The sequence below is a fragment of the Chiloscyllium punctatum genome, chromosome 4 (genome assembly GCF_047496795.1).
Source record: "Chiloscyllium punctatum isolate Juve2018m chromosome 4, sChiPun1.3, whole genome shotgun sequence".
Taxonomy (NCBI): domain Eukaryota; kingdom Metazoa; phylum Chordata; class Chondrichthyes; order Orectolobiformes; family Hemiscylliidae; genus Chiloscyllium; species Chiloscyllium punctatum.
In genome coordinates, this window is record NC_092742.1 from 42,225,613 (window position 1) to 42,252,553 (window position 26,941).

The 26,941-nt window shown below is 40.6% G+C and overlaps 1 protein-coding gene across 1 annotated transcript in view; it reads right to left on the reverse strand.

The window, feature by feature from the left end:
- LOC140476223 (ribosome quality control complex subunit NEMF-like) overlaps nt 1-26,941 on the reverse strand; it is a 132,666-nt gene that overhangs the window by 78,984 nt on the left and 26,741 nt on the right. Inside the window, exons 7-10 of the mRNA XM_072568478.1 lie at nt 8,164-8,253; nt 7,821-7,894; nt 2,905-2,975; nt 2,741-2,816 (exon numbers count right to left, since the gene is read on the reverse strand). Of these exons, the coding sequence (XP_072424579.1) occupies nt 2,741-2,816; nt 2,905-2,975; nt 7,821-7,894; nt 8,164-8,253 (311 nt within the window). The remainder of the gene's footprint in view (nt 1-2,740; nt 2,817-2,904; nt 2,976-7,820; nt 7,895-8,163; nt 8,254-26,941) is intronic.

Here is a 26,941-nt window from a genome sequence, read left to right on the forward strand (position 1 = left end):
GTCAGTAAAAAAGATTAAAAATTAGAATTAGATTCCCTACAGAGTGCAAACAGGCCCTTCAGCCCAACAAGTCCACATCGACCCTCCGAAGAGGAGCCCAGACCCATTCCCCCACCCTATGTTTACCTGACTAATGCACCTAACCTATACATCCCTGAACACTAGGGGCAATTTAGCATGGCCAATTCACCTAACCTGCACATCTTTGGATTGTGGGAGGAAACTGGAGCACCCGGAGGAAACCCACGCAGACACAGGGAGAATGTGCAAACTCCACACAGTCGCACAAGGCTGAAATCGGTTTTTGAACACTGAGTGTTAGTGAACTATTTAGTTCAGAATGTACACTAAACTCAAGCCCAATCCTGCCTTTACCTGTACTTCCAACAGATGTTGTTTCGTAACTATTAAGAACAGAAACTCTGCAACCAATAGACACCAAAACCAGCTCAGTAGTCCTGTCTGCATCCCAATTGAAATAAACAAACGCAGTACGGACTAAGAACAAATGGGGGGCCTTCCTGGCTTTTATGGTCCAGCTTTCACTGATTTATTATTGGAATAATAAATATGAGTTTTGTTTCCACTTCAAAATGAATCACAATTTTGCCAAGGATTTTATTCTCTGGTATTAGACAAATAATTCAAAGATTTTTCCTTATATTTCAGACTCAAAAATAAGCAACCTGCAAAATTAATAATTTTCCTTTCATACTCAATGTTTAATGGCAACAATTTTTCACTGAAATTTTATTTACAGTACATACAGTAATCTACATTTAATGGGATGTTATAGATAATAATTATAAATGTCATGTATTTCTAGTAATGATTACAGTATTACAAATGGAACAAAATGCCAGTCATTGTTTTATATCATTTCACCTGGTAAGTAATATATGGAATGTAGGGAGAACTAGCCATTTGGATACAGAACTGGCTCAAAATGTAGGAGATAGAGAGTGGTGGTAGAGAGATGCTTTTCAAACTGGAGGCTTGTGACAAATGCTGTGCCGCAAAGATTGACGCTGGGTCCACTGCTTTTTGTCATTTATATAAATGATTTGGATGTGAACTTAGTACATATGGTTAGCAAGTTTGAGATAACACCAAAACTGGTGATGCAGTGATCAGCCAAGAAGGTTACCTCAGCGTAGGATCTTGATCAGATGGGCCAATGGAATAACTGAGATAAATATGAGGAGCTACATTTTGGAAAGGCAAATCAGGACAGGACTTACACACTTAATGGTAAGGTCTTGGGGAGTGTTGCTGAACAGAGAGACCTTGAAGTGTAGATTCACAATTCTTGGAGTCGCAGGTAAATGGGACAGTGAAAGTTGTATTTGGTATGTTTGCCTTTACTGGTCTGTGCATTTAATATAGGAGTTGGGAATAGGTTTTGGAATAGTGTGCACATTCTTCCTGCTATAGGAAGAATGATGCAAAACTTGAAAGGGTTCAGAAAATATCTACAAGGATGTTGCCAAGATTGGCAGATTTGAGGTATAGGGAGAAGCCAAATAGGCTGGGGGTACTTTCTCTGGAGTGTCAGAGGCTGAGGGGTGAGGTTTTACGGAGATTTATAAAATCGTGACGGTCACAGATAGAGTGAATAACTAAAGGTCATTTCCCAGGGCAGTAGAGTCCAAAACTACAGGGCATAGGTTTAAGGTGAGACGGGAAAGATTTAAAGAGGGACCTCAGGAGAAACATTTTCATGCAGAGGATGGGTGCTTGTTTGAAATAAGCTGCCACAGAAAGTGGTAGAGGCTGGTATAATTACAATATTTAAAAGGCATCTGAATGGATGTATGAATAGGAAGAGTTTAGAGTGGTATGAGTCAAATGCTAGCAAATGGGACTAGATTAATTTATGATATCTGGTCAGCATGGACAAGTTAGACCAAAGGTTTTCATGCTTTCCAGCTTTTTGAATCATAGGGATCAAACAAAGAGATAACTGCAGTTAACAACAGCGTACATAATCAATCCCCATGACAGAACACATACGAAAGGGAACATTCACCTTATATTTTGAGCAAGAATATTTAAATCCTAGATATTTCTTTCCAGTTACTTTATTTAAGCATATGATTAGACGATGGATTTCCTTTAAATACAGAATTAATGATAAACGTGTTATTGGCAATGAGGAAGTGCTTGTATTTTTAGCTTTTTTGCAAGTATGTAAGCCAGATGCTCTCAACAAAAAGGTAATTCAAAGAGAGTTGTTGGAACTCCTGTGTATATCACAGCCAAATAATCCTACTAGAAAACAGAACTGCTGTTTAGTCTTTTGCCTTCATTTTTGCTGGAGTAGTTACTCTGTTACAGAAAAGCTAATCTATATCAAAACTATATATGAACATTAAACCGAAATGCAGGGTGCTAAAAGATTTTTGAAAGAATAATGAGGACAATGGAATAAGAGTCAAATTATAACTAAAATCATACAATTAGGGTCCATGTAAGATAGTGCACTTCTCATGAGAAGCCTTGATCCCAAATAACTTCCTTTCTCCTGCAATGTGAATATGGATTTGTAACAAAACCTTCTGTTTGATCGTGTTACTGAATGCACTTATTGAAGAAGTTATCCTATTTGTACATGTTACAAAATCAGTGTTAGAAACTGACATTTTCTAACCAGGTATCCCACAACATTCCTAAATACGACTGAATAGCTAACAAAATAAAATTAAGAACAAAAAAATAAAATCCCGAAGGGTATTATCACCTTATCAAATGAGTCGAACACTATGCAAGAATACTTTGCATGCTGTTCATAAAGAAACGGATGAAATTCCTCATAGCTGCAAAAGAGAAAAACATGCGTTTTTTTCAAAAAAAAAAGGACGGTCTTTCATCGTCATAGTTCAAAGCAAGAGATATGACACTTACGTTAATAACTCCTCAGGTGGTTTGTCTGGATCCAAACTTGGCTTCCTGTCTTGTTTCTGTATTATATAACCCTAACCAAAAGTACAAAAAGGAAAATACGTTGTTGTAAAATTTTAATAGCTGTCTTCTTTAAAACTATCTCAACAAATCAGCATGAAATTTACCAAAACCTGGCGAAAGTCTCAATTCCAGAGAGTTCCATAGAAGTTTCTTTGAGCTCTAATGAGTTTTCTCACCATTTTCTCCACTATTGACCTCATTGCATACTCACTATGCCTCAGTCATATTCACCACTGTCAGGACCTTCTGAGATTCCTACTCCAGACCCACTTTAACACCACCAAACGTGGTGCACACAAGTGTACTAGGTCAAGCACTGTGAGTCAAGAACCACCTTTCACAGTTGCAAGGTTTGAAGAATTACTCCAGAGGTGGCCAATGGAGGCAGGTTAGCATCTCACTTTGCCATCAGGGACCTGCAGGTCCTAGTGGATGGGGTGATGAAATGGAAGACCATCTTATTTTCTCAGGACTTTCAGAAACCATGGCACCAGACCCCCCCGTTCTGAAGTTGTCATCTGGTTCATGAAAACATAAGAATCAAAAAGGAATTGGCTGTTCAGCTAATCAACTCTACGCCATCATTTAATAAGATCATTGTTGATCTGATTGTAACTTCAAATCCTTATCTCTGCCTACCTCTGATAACCTTTCAATCCATTGCTGTACACAAATAGTGTGGTGTCCATGGCAAGTGTGTACTGTAATTAAGTGTCACCTATCTCTTTGCTATCTCACATTCACTCTAATTCTGCAACTACCCCCACCTCCCACTAAAGCTCATGGTCTACCATTCTCAATACTATATGCAATATCTAACCTCTCAGCCCCCAGCGCACCTGACTCAGGATGCCTCATCACTTTCCCCACCTGCGTCAACACTAACAGTTCTGCCAGCTACTTTTAGCTCACTGAAATCTTCCAGTTGTCTCATTCCAGAAGAAACTGTCCTACAATAGGAGAGAGTGCTTGAAGATGGGTGGTGATGTGCTCAACATCCATATTCACATTCCTTACAAAGGAGAGAATTCTTGCCCTACCAGAGGACTGTGACAGCTGACATGGTGATGCTGAGACCTCCATGTCCCAAAAATGAAGAAAGATCACTGTCAAGTGTGATACAGCTCTCCCATTATTGCCACTGCAACTATATTCTTAACATGGTCGAATCTCTACCTCTACTTTGCAACTCATTCCCTCTTTGGTCTACCAGTGGCACCTTTACATTCTCCCCTTTGAAAAAGAGAAGCGCCTCTGGACAACCCACAGCTTCAGTACGCCTTCTAATTGTGTGGAGCAGAGGCTCTGATGATCAAACTGCATTCTGCATGGACAGTACCAGTATGAATCCCAATACATCACCTGCATGAAATGCTGATGTGGAGAAGCCATACTATGGTTTTTGATGGCCACAGTGGAAGACAGTGTTTAATCGCAAATACTCCAGATAACACATGGCATTCTGACCTCTACCTCTGGAAGGAGTAAAGCTCCACCATGTCATTCTGGGCTTCATGGCATTTCAGGGAAGACAAACAATTTTGTCCCTTTTGCATCTTTGTCACATCATCAGGACACCAGTAGATGGAAGCACTGCACTAGTGGGAAGGGGCTGCTGGAGGTTGATGGTGATCCTGAGCTTTCAGATGCATGCACTTCTCATCCATTCACAGAGTCATACAGTCACAGCCCTTACCGCAGCGGCCACAAGGATGACAATAGCTTTTGCACCGGGATCTACTCAGCACAATCCAAACAGCCTATATGGGTAATATTAGAAACAAAGTATCACCTTGCTAATATGATTTTTCAGCAGTCTCTGCACATACAAAGACATTGTCTTCCAAGCATTGAGATATAAAGGTCCCTAACAAGGCAGCCAGGGGGCTGCCTCTTGATGGATGTTGCACATCATTGCCCTAATATAAATCTGTACTGCACAGGTGTCTGTTTAATTCTATTGCCCTTTGAATGGCACCATATCACAAATACGTGGAGCCTCTCCCTCAGAAATGCGCTCTGAAGTGGATGTTTGCCCCCAACATACCAGTGGCATGGCAGAAGGATTACAATGAAAACATTCACTGCATTCCAAAATGCAACACTGAAGTGGAGGGCTGTATTCTAAGTGAATAAGATAGGCCATAATGATGTGATAAGGCCAGTATTTGTTTGATGCCATGCCTCATGGACAAGGGGATGCAGTGCTCACTGCTCATGGAACCAAACCTGAGGCGTTAAGGACTGGTGTCCAAGATCAAGGTCAGAACAACATGTGGAGATGTGCGTCAGGGACCCCACATAATTCTGGTGCCAGGAACTGACACCATCTAGTTTCTTTCCGATGTGTGGGAGAATAGGAAAACATATATAAATGATGGACATTTGAGTCATGGTAAGATGTAAAATTGTGCAAATAGGTTTTTCACCACTCACCAGTGAAATTCTCACCTCACCTTTCCAAACCTGGTTGTAAAAACGAATCAGGCTTTATTTTCCTCTGTCAACAATGTCACTTTTCTGATCTTACCATATTTTCCCCAACAGACTCACCATTACCCACATGCTTAGGTATTGGGCAAATTTAGTCCATCTTTTGTTTTACTTCTTCCATCTGCTTTGGCCTTGCACCGTGAAACATTTTGTCATTTAATGTCTCCTGTCCAACATAATGCAGCCTTTTCGTTTTTGCAGCATACTTCTCCTTCCACTCAAAAACTATTAAAATGTCTAACTGATCCTAATTCTGATAATATCACAAACTTGAAATGTTAATACTATCACTTTCCATGAATGGTGCTAGACTGGATTTCCAGCAATGACTGTTTTCATTTCATATTTCTAGCATAGGCAGTTTTTTTTTGAAAGACAATCACATCCCAACTCTCAAAAATTAACTACAGAAAGCAATGCCAGAAAAAGCTGGTTAATTATTCATACCACTTTGTAAGTTTTAACTGCTACTATGTAGTAGAGACACAAGAGACACCTCAGCATCAAGTTTGCATGGTGAACAAATGGCTCGCACCATATTTGAGAGATTTCTGGTAAGGTCAATCTCGTAGCATGTGGAACTGTAGGAACCTAACATATACACTGACCAGTGAAAGTAGGTTTGACAGTACTGGAGAACCCCTGGCTGATTTCTCATGTAAGAGATCAAATAAAAGGTAGCTCATTTGATTGCTCCATTTCAAACATGCTTTAGGATGGAGCCCATGAAATATGCAAGAGATAGGAGTGCAGGTATCATTCCATCAAACACACTTTTCTCATGGAATCCAACAAAGATATTTGCAAGAGTGAGCCTAGGGTTCCCACGCCCACATTATCTATTTTGGCAAACATAGTATCATTGAAACTTAACTCAACTGCAGCATTAGTGATGCTGAAATAAGAGGCATCAAAGCCACCTTACAAGATAATGGCTACCTCATGCATGTAGTTTCCCACTGTATATGGCATAGATTCATTAAAGTTCTTCAGGCAGCAACTCTTGGCCTTGAAAACTGCCCACTGTACCTCACATTATAATTTAACCAACAGATGAAACTCGCTGTTTCACTCTGCTGTCATAAAATCACAAATGGACTAACACGATATTGCTACAAAGTTACACTCTGTGCTGCATGAATTTCAGTAGCAGTGTAATGCCAATTACACAGGCCATATATCTCAAAAACTGGCAGATCATATCAAACAGTGTGGCCCTTTAATTGTTCACTACAAGCAAGGTACTGACTAAATCCAACCAGGAGAAAAAGTGAGGACCGCAGATGCTGGAGACCAGAGTGGGGTTTGTGATGCAGGAAAAGCACAGCTGGTCAGGCAGCAGAGAGCAGGAAAATTGACGTAACTTACAACATAGCATTCAAGAATAATTGTGAATCTGTATTTGGGCAACATTTGCTGAATAATCCCATCTGCAAAGAATTGTACTGACAACCAATTTATTATTGTCACTCAGGATCATTGCATTGTGCACGTACACATATTGGAAGCTAGATATATTAACCCCTGTCCTTTGAAGGCAGAAAAAAAAAAGTACATGCACTGCATCTGTTCCATCTCAACAAAATAAATGACAGCCATTTGCTGATTCATTTCTTAGTATACTGTCCTAGCTAATTAGAGTCAATCTCCTGGTTTAAATGTGAACCAAGTCTGGCGGTTACATGTCAATCAGCATCAATGGGTGCATTTCGACAGCAAAACGTCCACCACAGTCTGTTTGGCAACCAGTAATCACTCTCCTCTCACATAATATAAATGTAACTTTATTTTTCTTTGGACTGGTACTCTTGCAAATTGTCTCGATGAGTGCAAAATGAAAGGCTTTGACAAAAAGTCTTTTTTCAGCATTATTCAAGAAGCATGTTAGTGAGCCTGTATTTTAATCTCTCGAAAATCCTCAATACTACATTTGGTACAATAAGTGGCACCTTATTAATATTTAATTTGGTTCATCATTGCTGTTAGCTTGTAAATTGCATACTAAAACCTAGAATTTATTCACTTCTCATTTTGTTAACCTGATGTGCAGCCTGAAATGTTCTGGGAGCTTGCACTCTGCCTCAAAATCACTGAGCTTTTCCAAAACATTAAGCCCATTTCCATTCAGAACCTATTCACTACCATAATATTATTTTAACCAAGAAGTATTTTCCCACATATTTTAAAATCAACTACAAATTTTTACATTACTTTTCCTAGCTATATCCAAAATTAGCGATGAGCAAAGCAGACACTAGACCACAATGGTATCTGAGACAGAGATATCCAATTACAGAATGGAAAATAACTTGCAGAAAAGAAGGCAATTTAGTAACACCAAGGAAATGATTCCACATGACTACCTGTCCTTTAAAGTTAGCCGTCATCTCCATAAAATCCTCAGCCGAGTGTAGAGCAGCCAAAAGTTTCACTCCATCTAGAAATAAAAAATTAAACCTAATATGATCAAAGAAGAATTTAACATGAAAAATGAAGCAGAGAGAAAATATGTGCAATTTTTTAAAAAAAAGAATTTTGCTTTTATTAATCAAGTGATTACAATTTTTACTATAATGTGTAATTAATTTTAAAAACCAGTCATGAACTTAAATGATAAAATACACTTTATAAAAATAGTTTGAATAGCACTACAAAAACAAGCAAAATTTAAAAAAAGGAGATATTTCATTGCTCCTACAAACTTACCTTTAGACAAATCAAAATCTTCGCCTACTTTTGTGTTACTCGAGAATCCAAATTTCATCAGGCAATGTTCAATCAGTGTTGCTCCACAAGCTTTAAAACAAAAGTATTTTGATAGATTGAAAAATATTTTGATCTGGAATGTGAAATTTTCTATGTCGAATTTGAAAAATTGTTGGCCACTTTAAATATACTTAATTTCAGGTTCAATGCTGAATAGTATATTAATCACTTGCTACATAGAGTTAAAAATGGCATTCTAGAATTATTACATACAAGTGTATCAGTCCACATATTCTGGAAAGCTAAATAAAATAAAGAACTGTGGATGCTGGAAATCTGAAACAAAAACAAAACGCTGGCAAAGCTCAGTGGCTCCAGCAGCACCCATGGGAAGAAAACAGAGTTAATAATTTAAGTCCAGTGACTCTTCATCAGAACTGAATTACATGTTAATTCTGCTTTCTCCTCACAGATGCTGCCAATTTCACCAGCAATTTCTGTTTTTGTTTCTCTGGAAAACTGATACTTTCTTGTACTGTTTAGATGTATCTGGGAAGCCAGCACTCTGCCCTGTTATCTAACATGACATAATTACAGTTTATAAAAAGGTAAAGTTCTTGGGGTACAGTGCAAAGCATCTCTCTCTCTGAGCCAGAAACTCTAGGTTTGAGTCCCAGTTCAGGTTTTGATGGTCATGAAAGGCACACGATAGACAAGGGGAAAGAGGTGCTTTAAATAAAGTCCAATGCAACAAATTAAGCTTGCTTGAGGTGGAGGAGGGATTCCTTCCCGAGCAGTCACTGTTAAGGACTGGTGACAATCGGGAGACTTTGAAGAAACAAACAAATAACAGCAAGAACATTTTAATTTTATAGCAAATAGTATACAAGTATGACATGGCAGCACAATTACGTAGAATGCCCAACCTGTGGCGTGTGGTAAGCTGTGGACAGTTCACGTGATCTAGACAAGCACATGTCACTAACTACAGATTTTGGTGCTTCATCAACAGCTGGAATCTCGATGGTGCATCCATCAGGCGCAGAACTATGTAAAGTAGTACACCCAGAAAGATGGTCACTCAAGCGGGTAGGGGTGTGCAGGGAATGGGTGACCACAAAGTACTCCAAAAGAAGCTGGGCAGAAAGAAGAGAGTGCACAGCCAGCGGTCATGATCCACGCTGGTGTCCATGAAATTGATCAGACTGGCTATGTGGTCCTGCAGTCAGAATTTAGGCAGCTGGATACAAAATTAGTAAGCCGTACCCCAAATTATTACCCCAGCAACCATGCAAGTGAGTAAAGATAAACAGAGGATAAAACAGATCAGTGTATATGTAGCTGGAAAGTTAGTACAAGAGGGAGGGCTTCGGATTCTTGGGGCATTGGAAACAATCATACCTGTACAGGCCAGACAAGTTGCACCTGAACCTAGCCTGGGACTGAACTCTGGCAGCGTGCTTTGCTTGTGCTGTTGGGGGGAATTTAAACTAACTTGGCAGGGCTGTGGGAATCAGAAAATACATAAGCGAGTAATACCATGGCGCACAAGAAAGGAAAACAAAATTAAATCTGGTCGGCATGGAAGAGTGGGACCGAAGGGTCTGTTGCTGTACTGTACATCTCTATGACTCTATAACTCTAAATGTATATGAATTCACAGAGTATAGTCAATAAGAGAGATAAGTTTCAAGTGCAGAATTATAATACTTAAACAGGGACATGACTCAAGTAAGGATAGGTCTGGGTTTACATATTCCCCACTGGCCTTTGATAAATTATATAAAGCTAATTTTGTGCAGTCACTAGATAAGACAGGACCTTAGGCACTTGGAGGATCTTGGCCTTCCCAGATTTTGGATAACATAAATTAAGTTCCTTACTTTCTTATATCGCTGACTGGACTTGCCAGGACCCACGGTTAATCTGGTTGGACAATAAGGCCTCCCAGGCAAAATGCCCCCTCGTCAATTTGTTGCTCATGGACGGGATGGGAACTGTTGTGGACCACTGAAAAAATCAGATTGCCCTTGGCAAGGTTAAAGCATGGACAATGATGCAATTAGGTGAGGACAACCTACAAGGAACTCCCCCTTTCACTCCCATAGTAGGAGCATTGAGATTCCAGACGGGATTGATGGACTCTGGCTTTGGGCTCTGGGAATCTAGGGGAGTCTCCTGTTTGGGACATTTGTTTGACCGGGGGGAGGGGGTCATGATGTCTTTCGAGCAGCTGAGTCAGAGGTATGGGCTATGTAGGAGGAACCTCTTTCATATCCTTCAGGTTGGAGACTTTGTACAGAGGGGAAGTACATTGATGGGTCAGGTATAAAGGGGAGTGTGCTTCAGTCTTTGGGTGCTCTCTCAGTCAGCACCCTCTGTCATTTGTTGGGAAAGTGGCGTTTCGAGAAACATTGGGCGGTTATGTGGAATCTGGATTCGGGGGTTTGGGGTGGGAGGGGTCTCGTCAGAGGTATGGGAGGATGTTTGGTAGAGCATAAGGAGGATTTTTGATTTGTAGTGGCCCACAGGCTGGGCGATTGAGGGTAACCCGGAGCTCATTTGGCACTGAGCAGCTTGCAAGGTTTGGTTCAGGAGCATCCCCAAATGTAAAACAGATGTTAGCACTCTTGCTCATTGCTTGTGGTCATGCCACAAGCTTTGTAGGTATTGGGATGCCATTGAGCGTGTTTTGCAAGGGGTCTTGGGAACTGAGGTTGGGGTGGATCCGGTGTTCCTCGTTTTGGGTTTGCCTGGTCTCCCTTCTTTGGAGGAAACTGTTTAGTATTCTTTTATTCTGTAAGGAAGGGCATTCTGGTGAGCTGAGTGTCGGAGAATCCCCCAGGATTCTCAGGGTGGCATTGATTAGTTGTGGAGCACATCCCCCGGATTTCCTTGCAGGTGTGAGCACCAGAAAATGGAACTGTTTTATAGAGCATGGCAGCCCTTTCTGAACTACATAGCTGCAGACTTGTCGGCTAAGCTGGTCAGGGCCTTATGTAGTCATGAGGGTTAAGTCTGGCAGCCCGGGGGCCACTGGGAGGAAGAATCCTGAACAAATATGGATATACCTACTGATGCTCCTGGTGGTGGGGAGCTTTAGTGGGATTGCACTGAGTGCGGTAATTTAAATGAACGTAATTTAATTTACTTTGGTTTAACTTGGTTTAATTTAGTTTTCTTTTAGTTATTTGTCGTACTTTTTGTAGATTTTTTCTTCTTTCCTCAATGGTTTGTGGAGTAGAGTAGTAAAAGGTTATTATAATGTTTTGTTGTGATTTTGTAACTTTGTAAAAAATTTAAAATCATTTTTCTTCATAAATATATTTACAAAAATAAATTCTACACACCATATATAGTGGGGAAGAGATAGGAAAAGAAAAAAGAGGCATGATTTATTTTTGATTCAGGAGTGTCGCAGAAAAAAGGATTTCTCAGAGTATTCACAGACAGAGTTGATTTGGCAGGAACAAAGGGGCAAGAAGGGCGCAATCATAATGCCAGCATAGTCAATAGACCACCAATTAGTGGGAAGGGTGCAGAGGAACTTATTTGCAAGAATATTATAGAAAGGTGGAAATAACATACAGTAACTGCAACGATGAGCTTTACTTACCCAAATACAGACTGAGGTAGTGGTAGTGTAAAGAGCACAAAGGGACAAACATTCCTAAATTGTGGTCATGAGAATTTTCTACAGCAGTACTTGTTCAGTATAATACAATAAAGAAGGCACGCTAGACCAAATTCTTGGGAACAAGGTGGGCCAAATACAGCAGGTGTCAGTGGGAGCAGCACTTCAGGCATAGTAAGCACAGCATCATCCAGTGCAGGATGAGAGTGGGATAGGTCAATCCAAATTAAAGTAATTCACTGGAAGACTGCTGACTTTAAATGGGGTTGGATGCACTGGAACCAAGGGGGAAACATCTTTAGCTAACAAATGAATTACCTTCAAAGAGATGGTTCAGGCATGGTTGAAACAAAGGTGGGACAAACAGCCAGAGCTCCCTGCTTGAAAAGGGGTAGAAATTAAGATCGAAAGAAAAAAAAGTGTGCTAATGACAGGTGCCAGGTAGAAAATACAATAAGAACCAATCTGAGTACAGAAGGTTCAAAAGGGAAGTGAAAATGTAAATAAAAGTAGGAAAGATAGATTCAAAAAGACTGTTAGCAAGCAAAGTGAAATATCAAAGTCATCTGCAGGCACATATGCAGGAAAAAGGAGTACAGTATGATTTGAGATGAAAAAGTGTATTTACACATGGCTGAGGTGTTAAATTAATACAATGCGTCATTCTTATAAGGAAAGTGATACTGCCCAAGTCAGTGTGACAGAGAAGGACATTTAGTCATTAGGACAGTTTAAAATTGATAACTTCATCTTAACATATTGAATGTGCTGTTTGTACTTAAATTTGGTAAAGCACGAAAGCTACACAAGGTGCATCCATTCATATTGAAGAAAGTGAAAGCAAAAATTAAAGATGCCTGCAATTTTTCAGTATTCCTGGGGTACTGCTAGAGAACTGCAAATGTCACACCTGCATTCAGAGAAAGACTGCATGATAAGCCTAGCAATTGTAGACTAATCAGTTTAACTTTAGAGGCGGGGAAATTTCTTAAAACAATTATTCAGGGTAGAATTAATAGTAACATGAAAAAAGGTGGGTTAATTAGGAAAAGTCAGTATAAATTTCTTGAGCAGAAACTGCATTTAACTAACTTGGAGTTTTGAGAGACATAACAGAGAGCGCCAATGAGGGCAATGCTGTCGATGTGGTGTCTGTGGACTCCGAACAGGTGTTCAATAATAGTGCCACATAACAGACTAAGAAAAGTTATAGCTCATGAAATTAAAAGGGGCAATAGCAACTGGGATTAAAAAAAACTGGTTGAGGGATAGGAAACAAAGCACAACGACCAACTGATATTTTGAAGTGGAGAAACATTCATAGTAGAGTTTCCCAGGGGATAGTTTTCGGATGCTTGCTTTTCCAAATATATGTTAACCATCTAGATCTCGATATTGTGGGGACATTTTTCATAAATGATATGAAACCTGGAACCACTAAATTGTGAGGAGGAGGAGGACTGTGTAAACGTGAAATGACACTGACAAGTTGCTGCAGTTGGCAGATAGGTGGCAGATGATGAAGTTCAACACTGAAAAACGTGAGGTGATACATTTAGGTAGAAAGAACTCAGAGATTCAGCACAAAACAAAAGTATTCACTCCTGAAGGGTGTGCAGGAACAGAGAAATCTAGATGTATACATTCATAAATCACTAAAGGTGGCACGGCAGTTCAAACGTTTTACACCAATGGATCTAGGGGTGAGAAATTGCAGTAGTGAAGATAGATTGTCAAAGAGAAGAAGAGGATACCTGACAGAAATATTGAACACTGGAACAGGTTATTCAGCCCATCAAGCCTGCTCCCTGATTCAAATGATCATGGCTGTTACCCGATCCAAGTCTCACCCTCCTGCCTGCTCCCCATACCTCTTGATGATTTAATTTGCAGAAGTCTATTGTCTTCTTAAACCTATTCAATGACTTGGCCTCCAAAATCTGGTAGACTCTTCACCCTCTAACTAAATTTCTCATCTCAGTCCTAAATGGTCTACCTCATATCCAAAGACTTTGATCTCTTGTACTAGAAGTTCCCGCTCAGCCTTATAAGCATTTTATAAATATCATGATATTCCCAGGACTCCACTGAATTCAGGCATAGCCAATTCAATCTTATCTCCATGACAATCTTACCATCCCAAGAATTAGTCTGCTCAACCTTCACTGCAGCCCTCTTTTGGCAAGTATATCCATTCTTAGTTAAGAGGACCAAAATTGCATACAGTACTCCAGTTGGAGCCTTATTTCAGCTCTGTACAACTACAGTAAGGTATCCTTGATCCTCCATTCAATCACTTTTGCAATGAAGGCCAACAAACCATTTGCCTTCTCAACTCCTTGATACACTTAAAGCTTGATTTCAGTGACTGGTGTACAAAGCCACCTAGTTTCTATCGTAAGTTGATAATTCTCAGTCTATCACTGTTATATAACAATCTGCCATTTCATTTTCCTGTCAAATTGGATAACTTCACACTTATCCACATTATACCAGCATCTGACATGTATTTGTCCATTTCGCTCAGCTTATCCAAGTTGCATTGAAGCCTCATTACATCCTCTTCACCACTCACAATCCCACCTAGCATTGTGGGCAACAAACTTGGAAATATTGCATTTGATTCACAAATCAAGATTGTTGATATGAATGCAAATATCTGTAGCCCAAGCACTGAATCCTGTGGTACCCCATTAGTTTTCGACTTCTATTCTAGAAAAGACCCATTTCTTCCAACTGTTTCTTGTCTGATAGTCAATTCTTAATCCTTGCAAATATATTACCCCAAACCCATGTTCATTAATTTAATCTGGTTGTATGTTTGCTCTCTGAGCATGTTCTCAGACATTTCATCATCATGCTAGGTTACATCATCGTTGTGCCTCCAACAAAGCACTATGTGCCGTCCCGCTTTCTATTTAATGTATCTAAAGGTGTGGTGGGCGATATCACTTCTGGCTCGGTTTCTGAGACATCAGTAAATGAGGTCCAAATCTATCTGGTTGTTAATGGAATTCCAGTTTGAATGCCAGGTCTCTAGGAATTGCCATGAGTGTCTTTCTTTAGTCGGTCCCAGAATAGATGTATTGTCCCAGTAGAATTAGTGTCCCTCTTCGCCTGTGTGTGTGTGTGGGTGTGTGTGTGTGTGTGTGTGTGTGTGTGTGGATACCAGTGGAAGCTGGTCATGTCTTTAGTGGCTAATTGGTGCTCATGTATACTGGTGGCTAGTTTTTTTGTCCGTTTGTCCAAACTAATGTTTGTTGTAGTCCTTGCAGGGTATGTTGTATATGGCGTTTGTTTTGCTGGTTGTTGTTACAGGGTCCTTTAAATTAATCAGGAGCTGGTTCATTGTGGTGGTAGGTTTGTGGGCTACCATGGTGCCTAGAGGTCGGAGTAGTCTGGTCATCATCTCTGAGTTGTCTTATATATGGCAGTGTGGAGATAGTCTCTGGGCATGTTGTGTCTTCCTGTTTAGGTCTGTTGTGCAGGAATCAAGAGGGCTGCGCTAATTGGGTACCTGTTGTTCCTGAATCCGTATAAGTGTTTTTCTTCGGCTTCTCATACTTCCTGGGTGCTGCAGTGTGTTGTGGATCCTAAATAACGTCCTGATGCAGGTCCATTTGCGCATGTTGGGATGACTGCTCCTGCTGTTGAGTATCTGGTCAGTGTGTGTGGCTTTCCTGTAGATGCTGGTCTGCAGCTCTCCACTGGCTTTTCATTCTACTATGACGTCCAGGAAGGGGAGTCTGCTGTTATTCTCTTCCACTTTGGTGAACTTTACATCAGTAAGGATGTTGTTTATGCGTATGTGGGTTTCTTCTAATTTGTTGTGTTTGTTGATGACAAAGATGTCATCCACAGAGCAGACCCAAAGCTTGGGCTGAATCGAAGGAAGACAGTAGCACCAACATTAAGCAGAAAGAAAGAAGAGAACACCCTCAACACATTTGTATCATCAGCCGTCACAGGTGAGGTGCCAGAAGACTGGAGGTTGGCTAATGTGGTGCCACTGTTAAAGGACGGTGGTAAGGAAAAGTCAGGGAACTATAGACCAGAGACGCTGATGTTGGTGGTGGGCAAGTTCTTGGAGGGAATCCTGATGTACATGATGTACATGTATTTGGAAAGGCAAGGACTGATTAGGGATAGTCACCATGGTTTTGTGCATGGGAAATCGTATCTCACAAACTTGATTGATCTTTTTGAAGTAACAAAGAGGATTAATGAGGGCAGAGCGGTAGACGTGATCGATATAGACTTCAATAAGACTTTGACAAGGTTCCCCCATGAGAGACTGGTTAGCAAAGTTACATTTCATGGAATACAGGGAGAATTAGCCATTTGGATACAGAACTGGCTCAAAGGCAGAAGACACAGGGTGGTGGTGGTGGAGGGTTGTTTTTCAGACTGCAGGCCTGTGACCAATAGAGTGCCACAAGCATCGGCGCTGGGTCCACTACTTTTCATCATTTATATAAATGATTGGGATGTAAGCATAACAGGTATAGTTAGTAAGTTTGCAGATGACACCAAAATTACAGGTGTAGTGGACAGCGAAGAAGGATACCTCAGACTACAATGGGATCTTGATCAGATGAGCCAATGGACTGAGGAATGGCAGATGGAGTTTAATTTAGATAAATGCGAAGTGTTGCATTTTGGGGCAGCAAATTTTAGCAGGAACAAAACACTTAATGGTAAGGTCCTAGGAAGTGTTGCTGAACAAAGACACCTTGGAGTGCAGATTCATAGCTCCTTGAAAGTAGAGTCGCAGGTGGATAGGATAGTGAAGGCATTTGGTATGCTTTCCTTTATTGGTCAGAGTATTAAATACAGGAGTTGGGAGGTCATGTTGTGGCTGCACAGGACATTGATTAGGCCACTTCTGGAATATTACATGCAATTCTGATCTCCTTCCTACCAGAAGGATGCTGTGAAACTTGGAAAGGTTCAGAAATGATTTACAAGGATGTTGCCAGGGTTGGAGGATTTGAGATCCAGGAAGAGGTTGAATACGCTGGGGCTGTTTTCCCTGGAGCTGTGGGGTGAACTTATAAAGGTTTATAAAATCATGAGGGGCATGGATAGGATAAATAGACAAAGTCTGCTCCCTGGGGTGGGGGAGTCCAGAACTAGAGGGCATAGGTTTAGGGTGAGAGGGACAAGATATAAAAGAGAACCAAGGGGAACTTTTTCCACGCAGAGGGTTATACGTGGATGGAATGAGCTGCCAGAGCAAGTGGTGGAGGCTCAAACAATTGCAACATATAAAAGGTATCTGGACATGTATATGCATAGGAAGGGTTTGGAGGGATATAGGCTGGATACTAGCACATGAAACTAGATTGGGTTGGGATATCTGGTCGGCATGGACAAGTTGGACCGAAGGATCTGTTTCCATGCTGTACATCTCTATGACTCTACGACACTGGAAAGGAAAACTCTGAAGGTCTCAGAAAAAAACAGAAATATCGTAATCCTACTAGCAGACAAAGGGCGCATGACTGTCATCCTGACTAGAGCACAATATGTTGAAAAACCAAACACACTATTCGCAGGTACCAATACCTACCAACAGGTGGCGATGGACCCGACTCCACAGCTATAAAACTGTATTACAATAATCCCTGAGAAAACTACACAATACAGGTGAAATTAACAAGGCAGACCTCCAAAAGAATGAAATCTTAAGGATCCAACACACCCTGTTTCAACAGATTACCGAAGGTACACAAACAAGGGGCCCACCTCAGACCCATAGTCTCACTTCCCAGTACACCAACATACAGACTAGCAAAAGGAACTGCAATGTAAACTGAAAAACCTAGCTGAAGACTCAACCCACTCCATCCACTCCACCCAGAAATTCCTTAAGAAAGACACCACAGTAGAGGACACGTTCATGGTTTCCTTCAACGTGACAGCCCTATTCACATGAATAAAAATTACCTTAGTTAATAAAACACTGGCCTCATTGCTCGATGGACAAAGGACACAAACACCTCTCAGCACCAACTCCATCAGCAAGGACAGCATCCTTAAAATAGTAGACTTGTGTCTCACTACCCACTTCACCTTCAACGACAAGTTCTACAAACAAATCAACGGGATGCCTATGGAATCACCAATATCAGGACTCTTAGCAGAAGCAGTTATGCAGAAGTTAGAATGAACAGCCCTTCCTGCGATCCAGCCAAAGCTTTGGATCCAATATGTCAATGACATCTTAGTCATCATGAAACACAACAAATTAGAAGAAATCTACAAACACACAAACAACATCCTTACTTATAAAGTTCACCAAAGGGGAAAAGAACAACAACAGACTCGCCTTGCCGGATCTCACAGTACAGTGAAAAGCCAAATGGAGAGCTGCAGATCAGCGTTTACAGGAAAACCACACACATTGACCAGATATTCAACTATAGAAGCAATCATCCCAACACGCACAAATGAAGCTGCATAAGGACATTATTTAAATGATCCATAACACACTGCAGCACCCAGGTACTATGAGAAGCTGAAGAAAAACACCTATACAACATATTCAGAAACAACGGGTACCCAAAAAGCACAGTCCACCGATTCCTGCACAATAGACCTAAACAGGAAGTCAGAGACTCTAGCCACCCTGCCATACGTCAAAGATATCTTGGAGATGATGACCAGACTACTCCCTTGGCATCATTGTAGCCCACAAACCTTACATCACACAAACAGTTCCTGATTAAAGGACCACGTACCAACAACCAGCAGAATGAACGCCATATACAAAATACCATGCAAGGACTGCAACAAACATTACATTGGACAAACGGGCAGGAAACTAGCCACCAAACGACATGACCAACTTTCATTGGTATCCATACACACAGAACAAGAGGGTCCCCAGTTCGACTGGGACAATGCATCCACCCCAGGACAGGGCTAAACAAAGACACACACTGAACTCCTAAAGGCCTGGCATTCAAACTGGAACTCCATTACATCAAATCGGACCCCATTTGCCAACCTCTCAGAAACAGAACTGGAAGAGATATCACTCACCACAGAGCAAGACACAAATAACAAGTGGGGCAGAGCACCAGTGTTTCATTGGAGGCTCACTGATGATGTTATCTAGCATGGTAACAAAATGTCTGAGAACAAATCTACCAGTTCAGCGAGCAAACGTACAACCCGAGCTACAAATCCTCTCCAAAATCGCATTAAATTAATCTCTTAAATTGGATTTTATTAAAGGCTTTCAGAAAATCCAAATACACTGCATTCATTGTTTTTTCCTTTTCAGTTCTATTAATTTCATCCTCAAAAACCTCAATAGGTTTGTCAAACATGATTTTCCTCCAGAAATCCATGCTTTGTCTAATCCCTTTAAAGTATTCAAAGTGCCCTGTTATCACACTTTAAAAAAGATTCTAGAATTTTCCCTACTATGTATGTTAAGATAATCAGGCCCTGTAATTCCCTATTTTTCCCTCCGTCTTTTTGACGACCACTATTTCCAGTACTCTGTGATGCAGGTTCTAAAGTTCTGGAGGTTTATCAGTTTTAAGTACTATTAATTTCTCCAGCACCACCTTTGTATTGATTCTATTTGCCTTTAAATCCTCCTTATCATGAGACCATTATTTCATTCAGAAAGACAGAACTAAAATAGTTGTTTAATTGTTTTATCATTTTTTTTGCTCAATGTTATCAATTATACTGTTCCAGACTGTACGGGACCTGCATTTGTCTTTTTTTAAAAACATACTTATCTATCACAGTTCACTTTTATGTTCCTTAACAATTTACATGTTTTATGTCTTAAATTGTTTGGTTCTTCTTTACTGAATTCTAATTTGCACCCAATCCCAGGCCACCTAAATTTTTAGCAATTTTATATGACTCTGCTTTGGACTGAATACAATCCTTAATTTCTTTTGTTAACCATAGTTGGGCTACTTTTCCTGTTGTGTTTTTGCATAAGCAAGCAATATATAACTGCCGCAATGTATGCATTTGTCCTTTAAATGTTAGCCACCGATTGAAAGCCATGACAATGAAGTTACCCAATCAACCATAACCAACTCACCCTCATACCTTTGTAGTTTCCTATGATTGGATTTAAGAGTTTTAAATTGGGCAACTTCACTTTCTGACTCAATGAAGATTCAAATGTTTTGGTCCCTCTTCCCTAAGGAACCCTTCACAACAGGATTAATTAATTAATGCCTTCTCATTGCACAATGCCAAATCTAGGATAGTCTATTACGAGTTGGTTCATTGAAGTACTGTTCTTAAAAAGATATTGCACACAATCCAGGAATTCATCTGCCACAATATTATTGCTAATTTAGTTTGCCCAGCCACATGATGATTAAAATCATCCATGATTATTAACAGTTACCTTAGTTGGAGGCTTCTCGAAGTTTCCACTTAATGTTGAGCTCTATGTTCCCTCTATTGTTTGAAGATCAATAGATAATTCCCAATGTTTTTCATTCCTTGATGATTTTTAGTTCCACCAAAACCATTTCTAAATCTAGGTTTCTGTGTCAACATTCTTCTCGTTGCACTGATTTCGTCCTTTAGTAACAATGCTACCCACCTCCTTTACCTTTAGGCCTGATCTTCCGAAAGACTGAATAGTCTTGAATATTTAGCTCCTAACCTTGGTCACCAGGCAGCCATGTCTTGGTAATCACAATTACATCAAACCCATGTACAACTATTTGCACTGTTAGTCTGTTCACTTTATTGCTAATGCTGTACATATTCAGATACAATGCCTTTACATTTGCCTTTTACACACCTTTGCATGAGGAGGGAAGGGTAGAATAGGTAGAGAGAAACGGTCCCTTTCCATAAAAGAATTAAGAAGGAGAAAGTATAAGATAAAAAAAATCATTTGCAAAAGAAGCAAATGTGATATTGAAAATTTTTTTTCCACAGAGTAATTAGTCTGCAAGTATGGCAGAGATAGGTTGAAATGAGGCATTAAATAGGGTGTTAGATGATTGTATGAATACAAAATGTGGAAGATCATGGCAAAATGGCAGGAGAATGGCACCAAATCATAATATTCATCAGTGCACCCAGTGTTGTCCAAATGGCTTCCTTCTGCACCATAACAATTCTGCATTCAAAATATGGCCAAATAAGTTGATTATTGACCTGTAAATCCTTCCAATACATTTATAGTTGATAATGGAAGTGGGAGAATCTCCTCGTCAGTTATGTTTAATGTAGAGTAGTGCCCCCAACCTACAGCTTTTGGTGACAGGCTGGTGTCCTGCTCTAGGAAAATACACTTTAGGAAACAGACCCAGATGCTTTATTTACCTCATAAGCCACTAGGTATAGAGTCATATAGATGTAAAGCACAGAAACAGATCCTTTGGTCCAACTCATCCATTTCAATCAGATATCCTAAATTAATCAAATCTCATTTACCTGCACTTGGCCCATATCCCTCTAAACCCTTCTTATTCATATACTCATCCAGATACCTTTACATGTTGTAATTGTACCAGCCTCCACCACTTCCTCTGGCAGCTCATTCCAAATATGCACCACTCTCTGCATGAAAAAGTTGCCCCAAGGTTTTCTCTTTCACCTTAAACCTATGCTCTCTAGTTTTGGACCTCCCTACCCTGGGGAGAAAACCTTGGTTATTCACTCTGTCCATGCTCCTCATGATTTCATAAACTGCTATAAGATCACCCCTCAGCTTCCAACACTCCAGGGAAAATAGCCTCTAACTTTCGCTCAAACCCTTCAACTCTGGCAACATCCTTGTAAAACAACATCTTTCCTATATCTGGGAGACCAAAATTGAATGCAGTATTCCAAAAGTGGCCTAACCAATGATCTGTACAACCACAAACAATCTGACATATCTTAGATAGATTTTTAAGCTATTTTACATTAATGTGGCCCATGAGAAGTAATCAACTTGCTCTGAACCTTTGAAACAAAAACTTAACTTCCTCATAACAAATTCTTATAACATGGGAAGCTATCTTCTCGAAATACAGAATGGATTTGAAGAATATATAGGAGAAAACTTAGGTGACCAATACACACCAGCAGCGAAAATTGGGCTAAATGGTTATTTCTGTTATGTGTATTTTATGTAACTCAACTTAGTTTACTTACTGGCCTCGAATGAAACACGATATCAATCATATGAGAGAAAATAAAAAGAAAGCACCTCAACTATCCCCAAAATTAAAGCTCAACTGCTTATTGTAGTTTCTGATTATAACACAGCTTCTCAGCTCAATTGTTCAGCATAAACCATTAAGAGTCATCAGTCACTTGTACTATCTGTATGTCAACATATCTGTACCTAAAGCTCACTTGGCCAACCATTCAGCCCTCTTCTTTCGTGCAGTATGAATGTTGTTTCCCTTTACACTGGCATTTCTTGCAAATTGTCCTGATGAGTTCAATATTAAAAACTTCAACAAATTTGTTTTTTAAATTCACTCATAAGATGTGGACGTCACTTGGGGGCCAGCATTTATTGCACATTCTTAGTTGCCTTTGAGAAGCTGGCGGTCAACTTCTTTCTTGAACCACTGCAATCAAATGTACCCACAATGGCCCTAAGAGAGAACTTTGACCTAACAACAATAAAAGGAACAGTGATATATTTCCAAGGTGGCAGTGACTGGCTTGGAGGGGAACTTGCATGTGGTGGTATTCCCATGTATCTACTACCCTTGTCCTTCTCAAAGGAAGTGGTTGCAGGTTTGGAAGATGCTGTCAAAGGATCTTTGGTGAATTTTTGATGCGCAGCTTGTGGACAGTAGCAGCAGTGTGTACTGAGTGTCAGTGGTGGAGAGAGAATATGTTTGTGGGTATGGTGCCAAACAAGCAGGCTGCTTTGTCCTGAGGAGTATGCTTCTTGACTGTTATTGGATCTGCAAATCAAGCAGGTGGGCAATATTCCATCACATTCATGACTTGTGCCTTGTAAACAGATGATGCATAGGCTTTGGGGAGTGAGGAGGAGAGTTCCTCTCTGCATTATTCCTCAGCTCTTACCTGCTCTTGTAGCTACTACATTTATATGGTGAGTCCAATTCACCAAGTATTAATTTGTTAAAGGGAAATAATTTTTGAATAACCTAAAATGAGGTACCCAGAGGGTTTGATGTAAGGACCACTAATTGTTGTTTATAATTGACCGAATTGTTTAGGCAGTACAATTTAGAACTTTATGGATTGTATAAAACTTGATAATGTCATAAATATGACCAGAGTAACAGACTTCAAGAAAATGTCGAAATAGGCAGACACAATTTAGTGTAGTGAAATTTGTGACTGTCTTTATTCTGATACCCACCTTAGCAAGGAAGGAATGAGAGGAAATGTGGAGATATTTTCAGCAGCTAACATCATTTCAAGAGTTTCTCCATTTACAGATCAAGCACGCCTTTGGACCACCAGCTGCCCCTCCGCCAACTGATCCAACGGATTCAATCAGTTCCTCAGTCATGAGCACGCAAAGTGAAGAAGCTAACAATGGTGAAGAGGAGGTCCGTATGCTTAGTGTCAGTGGCCTTCCTCTGGACATTAAACCACATGAGCTTTATCTTGTCTTTCAATCAGTTAAGGGATCTGAAGGTTCACTGATCAAGCTAAAATCAAAGCAGCAAGTTGGCTTTGTTACATTTGACAGCAGAGCGAGAGCAGAAGCAGCAAAGAGTGCTGCATTCACCTAGCCTGCTGCTGTAGCTGCAGCACTTCACACTCAGATGCACTGGTATCCTCCATCTGAAGCATGTCCACAAGGATGGAAGTCTCGTCAGTTTTGTTAAGTATTTAACTGCCCTTATCAAAGAATTCCGATTTCTCCGTGGCGTGATGTAGAAGGACAGACTGGATTTTGTTTTCTGGTTGGACTTTACTGAAGGAGATTTTGGATAACTGGCTCGTTTCTACTCGACTTGGAGGGAGTGGAGTAGTCACTAAGAACTTTACTGGTGAACACATTTTTCCACGTGGGAGGATCCTGCAGCTCCTGTCTATTGCATGGACTAGTAATAATTGTTGTTATAATCACTGTATGTTGTGTATCAATAACTTGCTTAAATATGGGCTGAGTCTTCTGAAAGCTGGTAGTGCCAATGGTTATCATGAAATGATAAAGGAGGGAATGAGAATATGTATAAGGTATGAACAGGTAGGGGAAAAGAGTTAAGTTTAGTGTTCTGAGACAAAGGCTCAGCCACCATGACTTTAACCAGATAAGAACTTGCAGTAAACAACGAGGTGCTGGAGGAAAGGGTAGTGGTTTAACAAGGTGAAGAACATCTATTGTGTAATGCCAGATGCCTAATTCTTTACTGTTGATGCTTGCTGATTGTAACGGTCACCCAATCCATATAAATGTTGCCTTATTTTCATGCCACTTCCTGTAAGTGACTATATAATTCCTTAAGAATCTACTGTTTGAGAGAAGACGGAGAACTCATATCCTTGTGTACATGGGTGATCGCTTTCTCTCCATCGCTTGGAAAAAAGGTGAAGAAGGTAGAGCCATACTGTGTCTGAGTGTTTGTTTCGACTGATAAAGAAACGGGACAAGAGTATGCCCCCTGATTTTTCCTTTGAAAGTTCATTCACAGGATGAGGGCACCACTGGCTAGGCCAGCATTTATTGCCCATCTCTAATTACCAAGAGGGTAGATAAAAGTAAATCACATTGTTGTGGAACTGGAATCACATGTCGGCCAGACCAGGTAAAGATGGCAGTTTCCTTCCCGAAAGGACATTAGTGAAACTGATGGGTTTTTCCAATAATCAACAATGGATTTGGATTCATTGTCATTACAAGACACTTACTTTCCAGCTTATAAGGCTATAAAGGTCACCCTTCAGCTTCCTACACTCCAAGGAAAAAAGTCCCAGCCTCTCCTTATAACTCAAGCCCACAGTCTCGGTAGCATTCTTGTAAATTTTTATTTGCACCTTTCCACTATAATAGCATCCATCCTAGAACACAGCAACCAGAATTGTAAGCAGAATTCCAAAAGTGTCATGTATACTCATACCATGATGTCCCAACTCCTGTACTCAATGATCTGACCAATGAAGGCAAGCATGTCAAATGCCTTCTTCACCACCCTGTCTGTCTACCGGTGACACCACATTCAAAGAACTATGTATCTACACCCCCTAAGTTCCCCTGATTGACAACACTCTCCAGGGCCCAACCATTAATTGTATAAAGTCCTGCCCTGGTTGTCTTACAAAAACGCAACATCCCAAATTTATCTGCGCTTAGCTCCATCTGCCATTCCTCAGCCACTGGCCAGACTGATGAAGATGCCATTGAACTCTTAGATAACCTTCTTCGTTGTCCATTATATTACCAATTACGGGAGAAAAAAAAAAGACCTTACCTTACTGCTGTTTGCCCTCCTCAACAAAGCTCAGTATTCATCTACTGGTGATGTCAGGCTCACCACTCTATAGATCCATGGTTTTTCCTCGCAGCCTTTCTTAAATACAGTCGGTTCTGCTATAACGCGTTTCTTCAACGTGAAATAACTTTAACGCAATTGAAGAATTTAGACTGTTATTTGGAGAATGTGAAATTTTCATACCTGTATTGGCTATAACACAATACCAGCCACATTAGTTTAAATGGCGCAGCTATTGCACGATTCTTATAACACGAGAATGGATCTATCGCATTATATCAGAACCGACCATAATGGAAAATCATTAGGCAATCTCCAGATTTCCAGCAATTCAGACAGGGCTGTCAATGATACAAATATCTCAGCCAGGGGCCCCATAATTTCTTCTCTTGCTTCTCAATGTCCTGGGATACACTTAGAGTCATAAGAAACGTACAGCACGGCAACAGACCCTTTGGTCCCACTCGTCCACGCGGCCCAGATATCCCATCCCAATCTAGTCCCACCTGCCAGCATATGGCCTATATCCCCCCCCAAACCTTTCCTAATCACTTGCCTTTTAAATATTGCAATTATACTAGCCGACACCACTTCCTCCGGCAGCCCACTCCACACACGCACCAACCTCTGCATGAACAAGTTGCCCCTTAGGTCTCTTTTATATAGTTCCCTTCTCACCCTAAACCTACTTCTGGATTTCCCCATCCCAGTGAAGAGGCTTTGTCTATTTACCTTATCCATGTCCCTCATAATGTTACAAACCTCTATAAAGGTCACCCCTCAGCCTCCGACGCTCCAGGGAAAACAGGGAATATCTGTCCCTATGGCTCAAATCCTCCAACCCTGACAACATCCTTGTCAATCTTTTCTGAACCCTTTCAAGTTTCACAACATCGTTCCGATAGGAAGGAGACCAAAATTGTACGCAATATTCCAAAGGTGGCCTAACCAATGTCCTGTATAGCTGCAAACCTCCCAACTCCTGTACTCAATACTCTGACCAATAAAAGGAAAGCATACCGAACACCTTCTTCACTGTCCTATCTACCTGTGACTCCACTTTCAAGGAGCTATGAACCTGCACTCCAAGGTCTCTTTGGACAACAACACTCATGAGGACCTTACTATTAAGTGTTTAAGTACTGCCCTGATTTGCCTTTCCAAAATTTATCTAAATTAAACTCCATTTGCCACTCGTCAGCCCATTTGCTCATCTGATCAAGATCCTGTTGTAATCGGAGGTAACCTTCTTCGTTGTCCACTACACCTCCAATTTTGGTGTCATCTGCCAACTTACTACCTATACCTTCCACGTTCATATCAAAATCATTTATATAAATGACAAAAAGTAGTGGATGCAGCACCAAGCCTTGTAGTACTCCACTGGTCACAGGCCTCCAGTCTGAAAAACATCCCTCCATCACCACCCTCTGTTTTCTACCTTTGAGCCAGTTCTGTATCCAAATGGTGAGTTCTCCCTGTATTCCATGAAATGTAACCTTGCTAACCAGTCTCCCATAGGTCACGTCCACCATTCTGCCCTCAGCAATCCTCTTTGTTACTTCTTCAAAAAACTCAAATCAAGACACGATTTCTCATGCACAAAGCCATATTGACTATTCCTAATCAGTCCTTGCCTTTCCAAATACATGTACATCCTATCCCTCCTAGGATCCCCTCCAAGAACTTGCCCACCACCGACATCTGGCTTGTCCTTACCACC